The sequence below is a fragment of the Notolabrus celidotus genome, chromosome 10 (genome assembly GCF_009762535.1).
Source record: "Notolabrus celidotus isolate fNotCel1 chromosome 10, fNotCel1.pri, whole genome shotgun sequence".
NCBI classification, from domain to species: Eukaryota; Metazoa; Chordata; class Actinopteri; order Labriformes; family Labridae; genus Notolabrus; species Notolabrus celidotus.
This window is the reverse complement of record NC_048281.1, coordinates 13,592,454-13,607,032: the sequence shown is the minus strand read 5'-3', so window position 1 is coordinate 13,607,032 and position 14,579 is coordinate 13,592,454. Positions and strand designations below refer to the sequence as shown.

The 14,579-nt window shown below is 41.3% G+C and overlaps 1 protein-coding gene and 1 long non-coding RNA gene across 3 annotated transcripts; one reads left to right on the top strand and one right to left on the bottom strand.

Moving 5' to 3' along the window:
• The first annotated feature begins 459 nt into the window (after positions 1-459).
• Positions 460-11,643, top strand: egfl6 (EGF-like-domain, multiple 6). Its single transcript, XM_034693932.1, has 12 exons — positions 460-534; positions 1,798-1,904; positions 2,154-2,246; positions 2,430-2,549; positions 2,635-2,754; positions 4,734-4,868; positions 4,953-5,075; positions 5,987-6,223; positions 10,238-10,312; positions 10,400-10,495; positions 10,589-10,857; positions 11,036-11,643. Exons 1-12 carry the CDS (start codon positions 461-463, stop codon positions 11,141-11,143), a joined length of 1,557 nt encoding a protein of 518 aa, XP_034549823.1. The 5' UTR covers position 460; the 3' UTR covers positions 11,144-11,643.
• Positions 5,487-14,448, bottom strand: LOC117820220. 2 transcript variants are annotated; one of them, XR_004632724.1, is made up of 4 exons: positions 14,395-14,448; positions 10,565-10,832; positions 5,847-6,475; positions 5,487-5,759 (listed from the first exon to the last, which is right to left on the bottom strand). It is a non-coding gene; the product is annotated as an uncharacterized LOC117820220 (long non-coding RNA). The 2 variants fall into 2 exon arrangements; XR_004632723.1 differs by having other exon boundaries at positions 5,847-6,154.
• Positions 14,449-14,579: the final 131 nt, after the last annotated feature.

Below are 14,579 nucleotides of genomic sequence, written 5' to 3'. Positions count from 1 at the left end.
TATGGTTTTTCTGAATGGAAGTCTTGTGGAAGAGTAGAGTCTTGTGTCTTGGGTTTCAGTGAAGAGAGTAGCCCCCCTTGAACATATCCCCACCCCCCTTTACAAACCCACTCCTACCTCCAGGAGTCACAACCTATCCCTCCTGGTTGCGGTGTCATTTCACAGAGTGTCAACCCACCTCTGGAATTTCAGAGAGGAAGAAGAGGAGGCATGTTATGGGACAGGGAGTAAAGCTGCAGCAGCATTCAAAGGAGTGAGTGAGTGAGGGATTTTTTTTCTCCTTTTCCCCTGCAGGGATTGTGTGCTCTGGAAGTACATGAAATCTGGTGTGCCTTGTGTAAAGGCTCTCCTAAGACCTGCTCCTGTCTAAGCACTTTAATGAGCGTAAAGCCCCAGGAGGAATAGTCGCGACTCAAAGCAACCAAAGTCAACCCCGTGGGAAACGAAGCTGCTCACAGACATGCAGCCCTTCACATTGGTCGGTGCTCTTTTTCTGCTGCTCCACATCTCCTCTGGCAGCACAGAAACCCACCGGTAAGTCCATGCCATAGAGCAACAGAGTGCTTAAAGTAGGATGATATCAAAGCTGCAGGAGGTGTTGAATTCAATTTGATGTTTACACCGTCAAGACTCAAAAGATGTTCCAGGAATATGTCAGGCTAACTTCTAAATGCTGAGGTTTCTATAACATTTTAAGAGCACTAGAACTAATAATAGTGTCACCAACATTATTGGGTAGCATACAATTTACCCCAGACCAAAAAGAGGGATTACCACTATTTCTAACAGCCACTTCCTCCACATGTTTGCATTTTAAGTGGGGCTTAATGAGTAACACGAACCCCTCTATTCTGCTCTAGGTTATGTGCTTTAAATCTTTAAAGGGAGGGCTGTTGTTTTAGCTGGTATGCACTCACCGCACACGACTATGAGAGCTATGGCAGTGTGTCAGCTAAATGTGGCCCAGCAACCGAGGAGCACCTGTCGCACTGAGGAGCCCCTCTCGTGTGGGCTATTCTGGTTGTTTTCTATCAAGTCTCAGATTCCTCTGGTCCCAGTGGAGCCGAGGGCGCTTATATGATGCTAACCCTTTGACACATAAACATCTGGGGTGGTAGAGTTTAGCGCTGAGCGTGAAAGTGAAGATTTAGTTGCAAGACTCTTAAGAAGTCTGATCTGAACGTGAATTCAATTATGTCTTTGCATCTTAATCTAATTTACAGGTTCAAAATATACACATGCAATACAATCTATACATCCTGTAAGTTATTTTGAATCCAATGCTTAATGCCTGACTGTAACTGAGAACAACTGTACACAAGAGTCTCCTCTGAGTCATTTAATAGGTGTCAGGTGAAGATCAAGGTGAAGTAAAAGAAGGAGGACATATGTTTGTGCAGAAGGTATCTATATGCAGCGCAGGAAGTGTCTGATTAGTGTGTTTTGCTCCATCTGTAGCTTACATCCTGTCAGCTGGCTGTGGCTCCACAGGGAGCCCAAATTAATCACTGAGCAAGTCTGTGAGAGGACACTTCATTTAGGTCTGTTTTTTCACACCATTCAAGGCAAAAATAGAAGAAAAGGATAGCTGAAGGAGATATTGTTTTGTTTTTTTCCTGGATGTTGGATTTGTAATAATTCAAACTATCATTATGGGTTCAGGATCCTGATAAGATGTTGCTCCAAGGCTACATTTGCCATCTGATGGTTCTATGCATTAATTGTTGTGAGCTATAAATTCCGCTCAGACAGTGAAATTACACATCTTACCTTCTGCTCCTCTCCTCTTTTACAAAGGCACTACCGACAAGTCCTTACTGGAAACCAAGCAGGTGTGTGTCGCTATGGCAGGAGACTGGAGTGCTGCTATGGCTGGAAGAAAAACAGTAAAGGGCAGTGTGAGGGTAAGAAAAGTCCAGATTTTTTAGTTACAGATTGGTTTAGAATACACAGAATAATGTTGATTCCTTTAAAATATTTATCATTCATGGTATTTTTATCCATTCAAAGATATTTTCCTAGAACCCAGACACTTGCTGAAAAAGATACCCTGGATTGAATCCCCTTAGAACTGTGCGGTTTGACTGTAATCCATCTTTCACAAACCACTGACATATGTGGTGGTCTTTTCTTCTTGCTGAATGTTTTACCAGCTCAATGTGACCACGGCTGCAAGCATGGGGAGTGTGTTGGCCCCAACAAATGCAAGTGTTTCCCTGGATACACCGGGAAGACATGTAATCAAGGTGGGTCGGTGAAGAGGGTCTGAAAAACATGGGTCAAAGTGGGTTGAGAGAGATCTAATTTCTAGCTGAGGGCTGAATTGTTACCTAGTTTTAAATGTGTTTCTTGTTCTGTGTGTTGAATGAAAATCAGTTCAGTTAAACCCCATGTGTGTTTAGAAAATGAGTTTGAATCTCCATTTCTAGATCTGAACGAGTGTGGCTTGAAACCTCGTCCCTGTGAGCACCGCTGCATGAACAGCTTTGGAAGCTACAAGTGCTACTGTCTCAACGGTTACACACTCCAGCCTGATGGATCTTGTGCAAGTGAGTGAAATCATGCTGCTTTCCATCAAAGCAACATAAGTGCCAAGATTTGATCTCTTAAATGTGTGTTTTTTTGTGTTTGCAGATTCTAGGACATGCTCACTCACTCACTGTCAGTACGGATGTGAGGAAGTTCAGGGGGAGATTCGCTGCCTCTGCCCGTCTGCAGGACTGCAGCTGGGGCAAGATGAGAGGACATGTGTAGGTGAGCCACTGCAATCACAGATCAGTATATTATAAAGAAAAGTCTTTACGTTTTTGGGTACTTCCTGTATTCTAAGAAGGTCTAGGAAAGATGTTAGGAGAGTGAAAACAGATAAAACAGTAGTACAGATTGTAAAAAGATCAACTGTGCTTCCATCTCATGGATTTTGTGTAGCAGAACCAGTTTGTAATGACTCTATTATGTGGCTTTTAAATGCTAGGTCTGGAAATCAGATGAGATGCAATTAAGTGATATTTCCTCCCACAAAACGGCTTGAGTTCTGGCAGAGCCGGTCTAACAATGTGATCACAAGGGAAGGAAGTAATATTATAGTTCTGGAGCATTAAACTCAGGACTGAGATAGATCCAACAAATTCAAAATGAGTAACAGCAGAGGAACCCTTTGACTCTAAAAGGGGACCAGAAAGTATAGCAGTGCCCAAACAGATGTCTAGGGAACCCTCAAGAGACATGCATCTACTGCATCAACCATGAAAATAAAGTGGGTTCTAATGTTGAACCAGAGCTAAACATAGAGGAGGGATCTTTATGTCTGAAATGCATAGACGACTGGCTGCAGGCCCAGACTTTCAGTCGCTGACATTAATAGGGACAAAAACATGCATACTGAAAGATAATTATAGATTAAGATATGTCTATATATGACTGTAAATTAACTTCTTAATGAAATAGTTTTTTAACAATGGGTGGAATGTTTTAGCGTTGAAGGCCTTGATGTGTTTTAGCACAAACTGGTGTCAACTGGTCAGACCCCCAAGTGTATCAAACAGGGACATAGTCTCAGTGACACCCCCATTGGTTTCTGAATAGAGGTGTTGGAAACCAATGGTGGGTCGTCATATTGGAAATGCTGACTTAACTTAACTTTCGATCAACTTTAACACAGGCAAAAAAAAGTGGAGAGGCTGGCTTTTAGTCTCCTAGCAAACAGCTACAACTCTTCCATCCACGCCCCTAATTACACAGTCAAATTCCAACGGATCCGTGTTCAGTCCGTGTCCAGTCCGTGTCTAGTCCGTGTCCAGTCCGTGTCCAGTCCGTGTCCAGTCCGTGTCCAATGCGTCACAGCACCGGATCTGACAGGTTTCTATTCCAGTCAATGTGTTAACTCCCACTGGATCCGCTCCGTTGCTTTCCTGCTGCCTCTGATCTGGAAAGCCGAAGCCCTCCAGAACAGATACGCAAGATTTCTATTTTTTGCTGGATACCGGGGCACGCCAAAAAAACATGGGAAAACCTCTGTCATATGACTCCAGTTGTCCGGTGGTCCTGCTCCGTGCTGGTTTCTTAAATCACAACCAATGGGGGTTGACGGACGAAAAGGCACGTAGCCGGACCGCATCCGATCAAGATGGACCAGACACGGATCTGGTGGAGGTCAGACATAAGCCTTGATAAAGTCAAAACGGATGTGTGATACAAACAATTCACCACCCTATACGGTGTGCATGAATAAATGAACAAGCTACCAAAAAACAATTTTTTGAACCAGACAATAAAGAATGTTTTATTTTGCTATAAAAATCGGCATTTTAGCATAGGATATAATGGAGAAATTTGGGGATTTTGTAGCCAGCCTCAAGTGAACACTTGAGGAACTGCAGTTTTTTGCACTTCCTGTATTGGCTTCACTTTTCGAAATAGGACATTGCGGCTTGGGCCTAAATTACATGCAGTCACTGTAAAAGACATTCTATTTCTTCAGATGATAGAGGACTGGAGTTTTTCTTGTGTTTTGTAGTGTTTAGAAATAGTGAATGACTCCATGTGAAACAGATAAAGTACACGATTATGAACTCCAAGTGGAAACAGTCAGCAGGAAGTGACAAGGACAGGAAACGATGCATTAGGAAATACGTTATGACTGTCACAAATTCGCTTGTGTTTTTTGTCTGAATGAATCACACTTTGATACTTGAAATGAAAGGCTTTTAATGTCCTGTTGTGTTTTTCTTCAGATATTGATGAATGTGTAACTGGGAAGAACCTCTGCCCATTCAACAGACAATGTGTGAACACGTTTGGCAGCTACTACTGCAAGTGCCAGGATGGCTACGATCTGAAATATGTAAACGGCAAATATGACTGTGTAGGTAAGGTATACCAATTCTATTATGGGAAAGCATTTGTGATCAATTCCTCTCCTGAAGGTACAAACAGGCTTCTTCCAATTCCAGACCTCGATGAGTGTGTAAGTGACACCCACAAGTGCAGCCACCATGCTGTCTGTCTGAACACTCCAGGATCCTACAAGTGCAGGTGCAAGTCTGGCTTCAGAGGCAATGGCTTTGAATGCTCTGGTGAGATCCAAGCACTGCTACACAGAAATATCAACTGGTTAGTTTTAGGGAAGCCTTTTGTCATTCATTATAGATTTAAGATAGCTGTTTAAAGCTTTCCACCAGATGAAAGGGGAAGCAGTTTTACAGCCATGTATTTCATTTGGACTCCTTAAACATCAGCTAACAACAGCAGTCCTTCTGGGCCAGTTTCCTGCCATCAGACTTCACTTCTTTTCACAGATGTTAGCAAAGGAGAGCCACAGATTGAAAACACACCTGTGTAAATATGACACTGTGTGGTAGCCAGCAACCTGGAATAGAAGGAAAAGGACAGGTTGTGTTTTACTCTTTGAGCAGGGTCCAGATAACAACAGGTGAAGCCTCACGTAGCCAAAAGACATAAAAAGAGAAGGCAAGGGGTTTCTGTGGTCAAATGAAGATGCCTTTATTTTTCTGTAGTCAAGCCGTTTTATCAGAGGCCGTGGGATGGAGACAAAGGAAGTGCAGATGATTTCCTCAATGGTGAGATTGTGTGGATCCAAGCTTCTGTTGCCGTCGTTCGCTACCTGCCCTGCTACCTTTTTCTTTATCTCCTCGTAGCTTCTTTTAAGATCACCTCCTCAAACTGTAACCCATGCTTATGGCTGAAAGTGTTGTACGTCCACAGCTTGATAGAAGACCTGGAATCCTCAGCATGACCCTCTGAATACAGAATGTACTTGATAAGATGCTTGTGCACTTAAGGCACTGATAGAGCTATATGTATTGAATGTCGCTGTCAAGCTTCACCTGCATGGAGTAGAAGAACAGCAGCTGCGAAATAGATGACAACAAACGACGAACACATCCAGAATCCTTGTAAAATACTGTACTTCCTGCTCATGATCGTGTTTCCACATGTCTTCTCTGATTCCTCTTCCTGCCTGCAGCCATACCAGACTCCCAAGTGAGGCCGAAGCAAGACAATGAGGACATCAAAAATGTAATCCCCGAACCAGTTGCCACGCAGCCTCCCAGGATCCGTCAGCAGCCTTTCGACTATGATGGAGAGGTCTATGTTGGCTCCCAGACCGAGCAGAGACGGGAGGAGAAATTTCCTGAGGAGGAAGAAGAGGAGGAGGAGGAAGTGGAAGACAACCAGCTCAATCCAAGGGGAGATGTTTTCAGTAAGTGTACTCCTGTTTGGCTCTGTAGCAGTGAGCCTGTTGTTGATGTTTCGGGTGGTCCATGATGTAGTAACCATACAGCATAGTCAGAGAGATTTTCCTCGTTTCTACACAGCGTCTGGATATGAGTATTGACCAATGGTAGGCAGCTGAAATAGTGCCCTGGAAGAATTATGTATTTTGTAGAAAAAAGAGTAAGCATGGCCCAGGTTGGAAGTGTTCTGACTTTGATTTGTAGAACAAGCAAACAATCTGTGTAGAGCAAAAGAGGTGCAACATATCAGCCATGATGCAATCCTGGAAGCCATCAATAATCATACAACATAGATTTGGGTAAAGTGAATGTCTCTAATACAGACAAATTGGGGGGGGGGGGGGGGGGGGGCGCATCATTGGCCTGGCGGTCTAAGAGTGCGCCCCATATGCAGATGTTATGGTCGTGGTCACAGCAGTTGCGGGTTCGACTCCCGGGCTCACGTCACGTCACCCATCTGTTCCTGGACGCTGTTTTGAAGACAATCGGCGGCGGTAGCCATATTGGAAATGCGGAACTCAACCAGTCAAAGTGTGACGTAAAGAGCGGGAGTTTGAGCCTCCTAGCCAACAGCTATGTGCTCCCGTCCGGGAGTCAAGTCAGTCATGTCCTGATTTGGGTAAAAAACTCGAATATCTTCTGAACCGTCAAGGTAGAAAAAAATTCACCCCCCGTACAGTGTGTGCCGATAGAGAAATTAGTTACGTAGAGCCAAGCCGTTTTATGAACCAGCTGTAAACATGTTTATTAATGCTGCAAAGATCGTCTTTTTTGAATCTGTGTCTATGTGGTTTCCGGTGTTTCTGCAGCCAGCCTCAAGCGGATTCTCGATGTATTGCAGTTTATAACACTTCCGCATGGGCTTCATACTTTGAGACCGGAGGTTCCTGCTTAGTCTTCCCCCACTCTCTCCTCCCCACATTTCCTGTTTCTCTCCAGCCGTCGTATCAAATAAAGGCAAAAAAATGCCCCCCCAAAGAACAAAATAAAACCAAGACAAATTGGCATTAAAGTGCAGCTAGCGATCTGCTTTTAGACAACAATAGCAACTCCATCACAGCTTCTTCAGTTGCTTATCTGTCTTTAAAAGATGGCAACTCAGGGAAAAGGAAATCTTAACTAGAAGTTATCAATCACTACCGGCTGGCTACAACAGAAGCCTCATTAAGTTTGTTGTTACTCTGGTCTGAAGGCTATGATGTCATCAGATGATAGCCAAGGGGTTCTGAGACTAATCTACGATTTTTGGAGACTGAATAGAGGAATACAATTTAGAGTAAAAGTTGGCTTTAATTATCTTTGACTACTCCTAAAGTAGCATTCAGCCCCTTTGGTTTTTGTTTGTTTTTTTCAAAGATCTTTTTATTTGAATTTTTTTCACATAATATACAGAGGATTGAGTTTAAAAGTGAAGACAGTGGTGTTGTTCTGATGAAAAGAAAAATAAGTAGACATGTGAAGAAATTAGTTAATAAGATAAAAACAATAATAATCATTATTATACTAATTTAAAATAGAAAATAAATAACTATAGAAAACAAAAAGAAAATGACAAAAATGAAAGGAAAAAAATAGGTTAATATTTAAAAATAAATAAATAAATATGAAAGGTAAAAATAAGAACAACAAACAAAGAGACAAATAAAAAGAATAAATAAAACTACACCCAGAACAACTAAACATGGTCTTCCCTGAATTCAGACACTAAGACACAAAATGGAGTTGGGTCCTCAAAGGGTCTTGATGAAGAGTAAATAGTCTCAGGTAAGAAAAAAAAGAAGAAACTCAAAATCTACAATGTCTGTTCATTAATGTAGATCTTTAAACTGCATGGTTTGTATAAGATCAAAGAAAGGCTGCCCTATCTTAAAAAAAGGTTTGTGGATCACAACCAAGCGGCAAACTCCGGTCTCAAACGATGAAGCCAATGCGGAAGTGATATAAACTGCAATACATTGAAAATCCGCTTGAGGCTGGCTGCAGAAACACCAGAAACCACATAGATATGAATGGGAAAAAGACGATCTTTGCAGCATTAATAAACATGTTTACAGCCTGGTTCAAAATACGGCTTGGCCCTACGAAGCTAATGTCTCTATCAGCACACACTGTACGGGGGGTGAATTGTTTTCTAACATGACGGTTCAGAAGATATTAAGATTATGAGTTTTGCCCAAATAAGGACATGACTGACGTGACTCCTGGTCGGGAACACACAGCCATTGGCTAAGAGACTCACACTACGTCACACTCTGCCTAGTTGAGTTCCGCATTACCAATATGGCTGCTGCCCTCGATTTGCTTCAAAACAGCTCTCAGGAACAGATGGGTGACGTCACGGATACTACGTCCGTATTTTATACAGTCTATGATCACAACCCTTTCTTTAGAACAAAGAGTGTCTTAAAAGTGTGGTTTTCACTGATGCTGTTAATGTTACTAATCAAATTATACCATTATCCCCAGCTTGTGTTCACTGTAGACTTAAGTTCTGAGGCATCTAACGCAAACAAATTCAAAATGGCGAAAAGGCATTTTAGGGTTTCAGGATTCATTCCTGCAACACTTTATAAGTAAAAACCACTGCAGGTCAGGTCACAGAAGTTGACCAGAAAAGAAAGGCGGCTTGTTTGTTCATGTCCCCTGTCAACCTTTTGACCCCCTTAGACCCTCATAACTCATTTTGGAAGGTTACTATGGAGAGACAGTCATTTGTAATATTCATTGTTCTTGAGAATGATCATCTTTTTTTAAACAACATCCTGGAAGACATTAAATCTGATTTATCAAGGATGTCCAAGTCATGACGTTGATTGAAAAAGGCTACAATTGTTGTGGTCATGCCTTTTGGAATCATAGAAAAGAAGGCAGTAATATATGATCCTGTCAACTATGAAACATAATGGCTTCCAGCACATGTAATTCACACCTGAGCTGTGTGGTTACATAGTGTGTTAATTCTGGAAACAGATTCAGACCCTTTCATTTGATATAAATAGAGGAGTGTGTTCAAGCAGAGGTATGCAGCTCATTGAGAAAACCCCATAAATGAGGTTACCTTTCACCACTAATCTCCATCTTTGTGGAAACACCCGAGCGCAAGATAGCAAGAGGAGACAGGCCCCAAGACATCCATCACCTCCGGGAAGGAATTTTACTCTGTCGGCATGTGAGAGCCCAGGGATAAAACTCATCCTGGGTCTGCTTCCCACCTCCAGGGAGGGGTGAGGAAGGGTGGGAGGTTACGAAGCCTCCAAGCCTTTTATTATGTTTCCCCCAAAACAGCTGTTGTGCAAACAGACTTGACTCCTAGTAAGAAAGTCTGTCATCAGCACTCCAGACCCTTCTAACACTAGCCCACTCTTGCGGGGCAGGTTCAATAACCCCAGCTGTCACTCTTCTGGCTTGTCTCAGGCAGCTTGATGTGGGGGTGGTTTGCTGCAAGAGCTTCAAAATAGTTGTGAAGTCTGAAGCCCTAAATTGTAGTTTTATCTGGAGACATGAGTGACAGCGAGGCAGGTCTACACCTGTTGGTTGAAAGGCTTTTTCAGGTTTTGTTTCATTGGGAAAATCTCTTTGGAGGATATTATTTAGAATGTTTTAAGATCAGATATTTTAGGAGGAAGTCAGCAACATAAGGTTTTTTAAATTACTTTTTTATAAGCCTTAATTTAATGGGTTGGTTTACAGGATTTTATATCAGTATTATGTATGATACAGTTGTGTCTGCATTACTAATTTGTTGATTATCACTCCCAGCTAAAATATCATAAAGTTGCATAGTTGCTTTTTTAAGTACAACCTGTTCAAACTAATGCAGTCTAATTTATATACCTTGCAATGAATCAGGTCTTTAGCTTAGTAGGCTTAACTGCAGGTATCACATTGCAATATTTCAAGCTAGCTGTACCTTGTTTATTAGCGGTACTGGAAATAAAATAAATGTACTGATTTGTATCTTCTTTGATCCATTGAAACAGTTTCAGAGGACTTTGAATCAGTGTTTGGCCCGGCCACAGAGGTTAAAGAAATTGAACTAGGACCAGTTCAAGAAGGTAATCAAATATCACTTTCTGCAATTGTCGCATGATTTTTTTTAATGTAGCGTCTTTGCTAATGTGGTGTTATGTTTCACCCTCTAGAGTTTATCATGGATTGCAACTTTGATCAGGGAGCATGTGAGTGGGTCCAAGACAAGGCTGATGACATGGACTGGAGTGTAGCCTATCATAATGAAGGTAAGAAATATATTCCTGTAGTTTTTTTTGACAGGTTTTCATGATTTTTATGCACATAGATGTACTCACTTCAGTGTTCTGCAACCCCCTCAGGAGATGGCCCTGAGTACTACATGATCATGAGTGGTCTCATAGGGGAGCAGGATGATGTAGCCAGGCTTAAGTTGCTCCTCAGTGATCGGACCCAGCAGGGCAGCTTCTGCCTCACCTTTGACTATCGTGTGATGGGTCATAATGTGGGAACTCTCAGAGTGCTGCTGGATAACATCTCTTATCCAGTGTGGGAGCAGAGTCAAAGCAGAGACCAGGGCTGGCAGACAGAGCTCCTCACTGTGACCTGGAAAGAGGTGGCACCAGAATCCGTAAGTCATGATGTGGTTAAAACAATATATTATTAAACTATTAATAAAGTTAGTGTCAAACCTGTGCTGTTAACAATAATAAAGAATTTCTATAATAAAGGCGATGTAAAATACAACTCACATATATTTTACAAAGCACTAGTAACAACCGCCTAACCCACCATTGACTGTCTTTCAGATTGTCTTTGAAGCTCAGCGTGGGAAAGGTGTTGGAGGAGAGATCGGCCTGGACAACGTTGTTTTGACCTCAGGGCCTTGTCAAGAGGATGTCAGCCCCTTCTTTTAAGAATCCCCACACAGGATTTAGAATTAGCAAATCTGCTCTAAGTGACGCATGTCAAAGATTCATGTTTCCTGTCTGCATTCATTCTCTTTTTTCTGTAAAATTCTCAACACTTTGTCATACATTAGCAACAGGACATCCTCATATATAGGTACAAGGTCCCAGGGGGCTATTTTGTATAAAAGGTACATGCATGTTTTATTTTATGGGGCATGCTCCTACTTTATGTTAATGCATCCTGTTACATTGTTTTGGAATATTCAAAGTAGTCTCTTATGATCCAGATGACACAGATCTCAGGAAAAGGAGTCTGTTAGTTGGGTTGAACAGTATTACACTTAGTCATCTGTTGTGTACGTGATTTGTTGAAATTTAGTGAAAATACTCTAACATGTAATGTGAATCCTCAGTTGAGATGTATCTGAAATTCAATCACTTTTTGAAGGCTGGTAGGTGCTGTAAATTTTGCTTTCATTTTACTGTACCATTACATTAAACCTGTTTTTTTTTAACCGTGTCTGCCCTTTCTTAATTAATCTACAGAAGCCCTAAAAGGACATGATTAAATACATTTTATTTTCTCTGTTTTCTCAAGATCTTGAATTTTTTTTTCGGTATCTCAAGAACAAGCTTTGTTTTCTCAAGATAGTGAGAAAAATAAGTTGAGCTCTCAAGAAAATAAAATGTATCTAATTATGTTCTTTTAGGGCTTCCATACTAAACATAAAAGGAGCACACTCATACATATGGTAACCATGTAAGAATAAAAAGACATTTTGTTACAAGACATTTATCTCACTGGTTGAGTTTCAAAAACACAAAAAAAGAGCTTTGTTCTCTGGATATCAGGAAAAAAACAAGTTGAGTTTCTCGAGATAACAATCTTTGTTTTCTCGAGATAACAACAAAATGAACTAGTTATCTCAAGAAAACTGAGTAAATAAAATGTATTCAATCATGTCCTTCAAGGGCCTCCGTATTCATCCACTCACATTTGAAAAAATGATTAATATAGAGAAGGAATTTGATGATCACAAAAGACTGACAAGTGGTTATCATATAACATAAATTTAAGGAGGAAGATAATCTTTCAATGAAAATAGGGCTACTTTTAATGAAACTAAAGGGACAGTTTTTGACGACAGTGCATGTTTGGCTCATCGGGGCTCTTTCTTTGATAATTACCAGAGGTGTCAAAAATATTCACATTTATTACCAAAGTAGAAGTATAGATACTAGGGTTTAAAAAGACTTCCATAGAAGTTAAAGTATCAACTCAAGCTTTTTACTTTTAAGTAAACGTGTAAAAGTGCTGGTTTCAAAACTACTTAAAGTATAAAAGTAAAAGTAATGTAAAGTGAGAAAATGCCATTAAGGACAAAAGCTTAGACTGCGCCACAGGGGCCTATAGTGCACTACCCCACCTCCCAAAAAAAACATGTTTCTAAAGGCCATAATGACTTTAATGTTATATTAATATGTTAATGTTGAAATATTTGGGTTGCACCTGTTTCAGACTCATTCATGCCCATTGAAAATGAACCCATTTCAGTACAATGCAAATACATTAAAGAACACATACAGTATGTGTACTACTGAGCATTAACGTGTTTCATGGAGCAGAAGATATGATGACTAGTTACCTAAAAGTATTGTAATGGTGCAAACTTCACAGGCATATTGCCTTTATTGGAATGTAAATGTACATCCAAGCATCAAGCACCCACACACATCCAAGACCCGGAACAGCTGGTGTTGACCAAAAGGGTCCTGCTCAACACGAAGGCTAGATCACTTCAAACTAATCTAGGCTATGTAATGTAATGAGTAAGAAACTTGGCCTCTTTTCGGATGGCTATTTATCTGGATATGTTTTTGTTTTTTTTGTGTGTTTTTTTTTTTTAGAGATGACAAGCCTGTATGAAAACAAGCCAAAATGAAAATAATGAGGCTATTTTTAAAATGTAAGGAGTAGAAGTAAAAAGTCATCTGAAAAATAATTACTCCAGTAAAGTATAGATACCCAAAATTTCTACTTAAGTAAGGTAACAACGTATTTGTACTTTGTTACTAGACACCTCTGATAACTAGTGGCTAAATATTTAGGATTTCATTACTTTTTTCTTGCCCCAAGTGGGGGAGTTTAAGTATCTCGGGGTCTTGTTCGCGAGTGGGGGTAAAATGTAGCGTGAGATCCACAGGTGGATTGGTGCAGCGTCAGCGGTGATGCGGACAACCATTGTGGTGAAGAGGGAGCTGAGCCGGAAGGTAAAGCTTTCGATTTACCAGTCAGTCTACGTTCCAACCCTCACCTATGGTCATGAGCTGTGGGTCATGACCGAAAGGATAAGATTGTGGATACAAGCAGCTGAAATGAGTTTTCTGCAAAGGGTGTCTGGGCTCGACCTCAGAGATAGGGTCAGGAGCTCGGACATCCGGAGGGAGCTCAGAGTAGAGCCGCTGCTCCTCTGCGTCAAAAGGAGTCAGCTGAGGTAGTTAGGGCATCTGATAAGGATGCCTCCCGGACGCCTCCCTTTAGAGGTGTTCCGGGCACGTCCAACTGGGAGAAGGCCCCCGGGTAGACCCAGAACGCGGTGGAGGGAATATATCTCCCGCCTGGTCTGGGATAGCCTCGGGATTCCCCAGGAGGAGCTGGAAAGTGTTACTGGGGAGAGGGATGTCTGGGTCAATTTGCTTGGACTGCTACCCCTGCGACCCAACCCCGGATAAGCGGAAGAAAATGGATGGATGGATGGATGGATGGATGGATGGACAGTTTGTTCTTATCTATTTTCGCTTCGTTATACATCATTTCAAATATTAAAGCAGTTAATTAACTTATTTCACCAATGCATTGATATTGTGAGTTTGGTGCAGTTTGATGCATACTAGTACCAAAAATAGAAGAAGACAAGCATAAAAAAAAAATGGGCTACACATTTGGAGTATTTTTACATCCAGGTGTTATGTATTGATTCGCTTCACATTTTAAGTGGACATCTTATTATGGAAACATATACTATTATAGAATTGAGGCAACAGCCTGTCAGTATTTGTCAGCTAAATGTCGCTCTCTGGTGGATAACTGTGAAAAATACAAATTAGAAACTGGTCTGTCAGCTCACGATGGAGACGGTGAAGTCAGCTATACAACTTTTGATGAAAAATGAATGTCTTCATGGATTTAATGTATATGTTGCGTGACTTTTTGGATCATATTTTGTAACAGTATTGTGTGAAAAGGGTGTAGGAACCTGAAACGTTGCCGCAGCGCTCGGTTGTTGTCCCTGCCCGGTGTTCTGTCGAGTTCTGCAGCCTTGTCGAAAATTGCTACCGTGACGCGGCTATCAATATCCTCTATCATAGAAAAATCCCTGTACGGAATCAAATGTGAAAACACTAGCCACTCCATTTACACTGTAAGAAAAGGGAAAGCTTC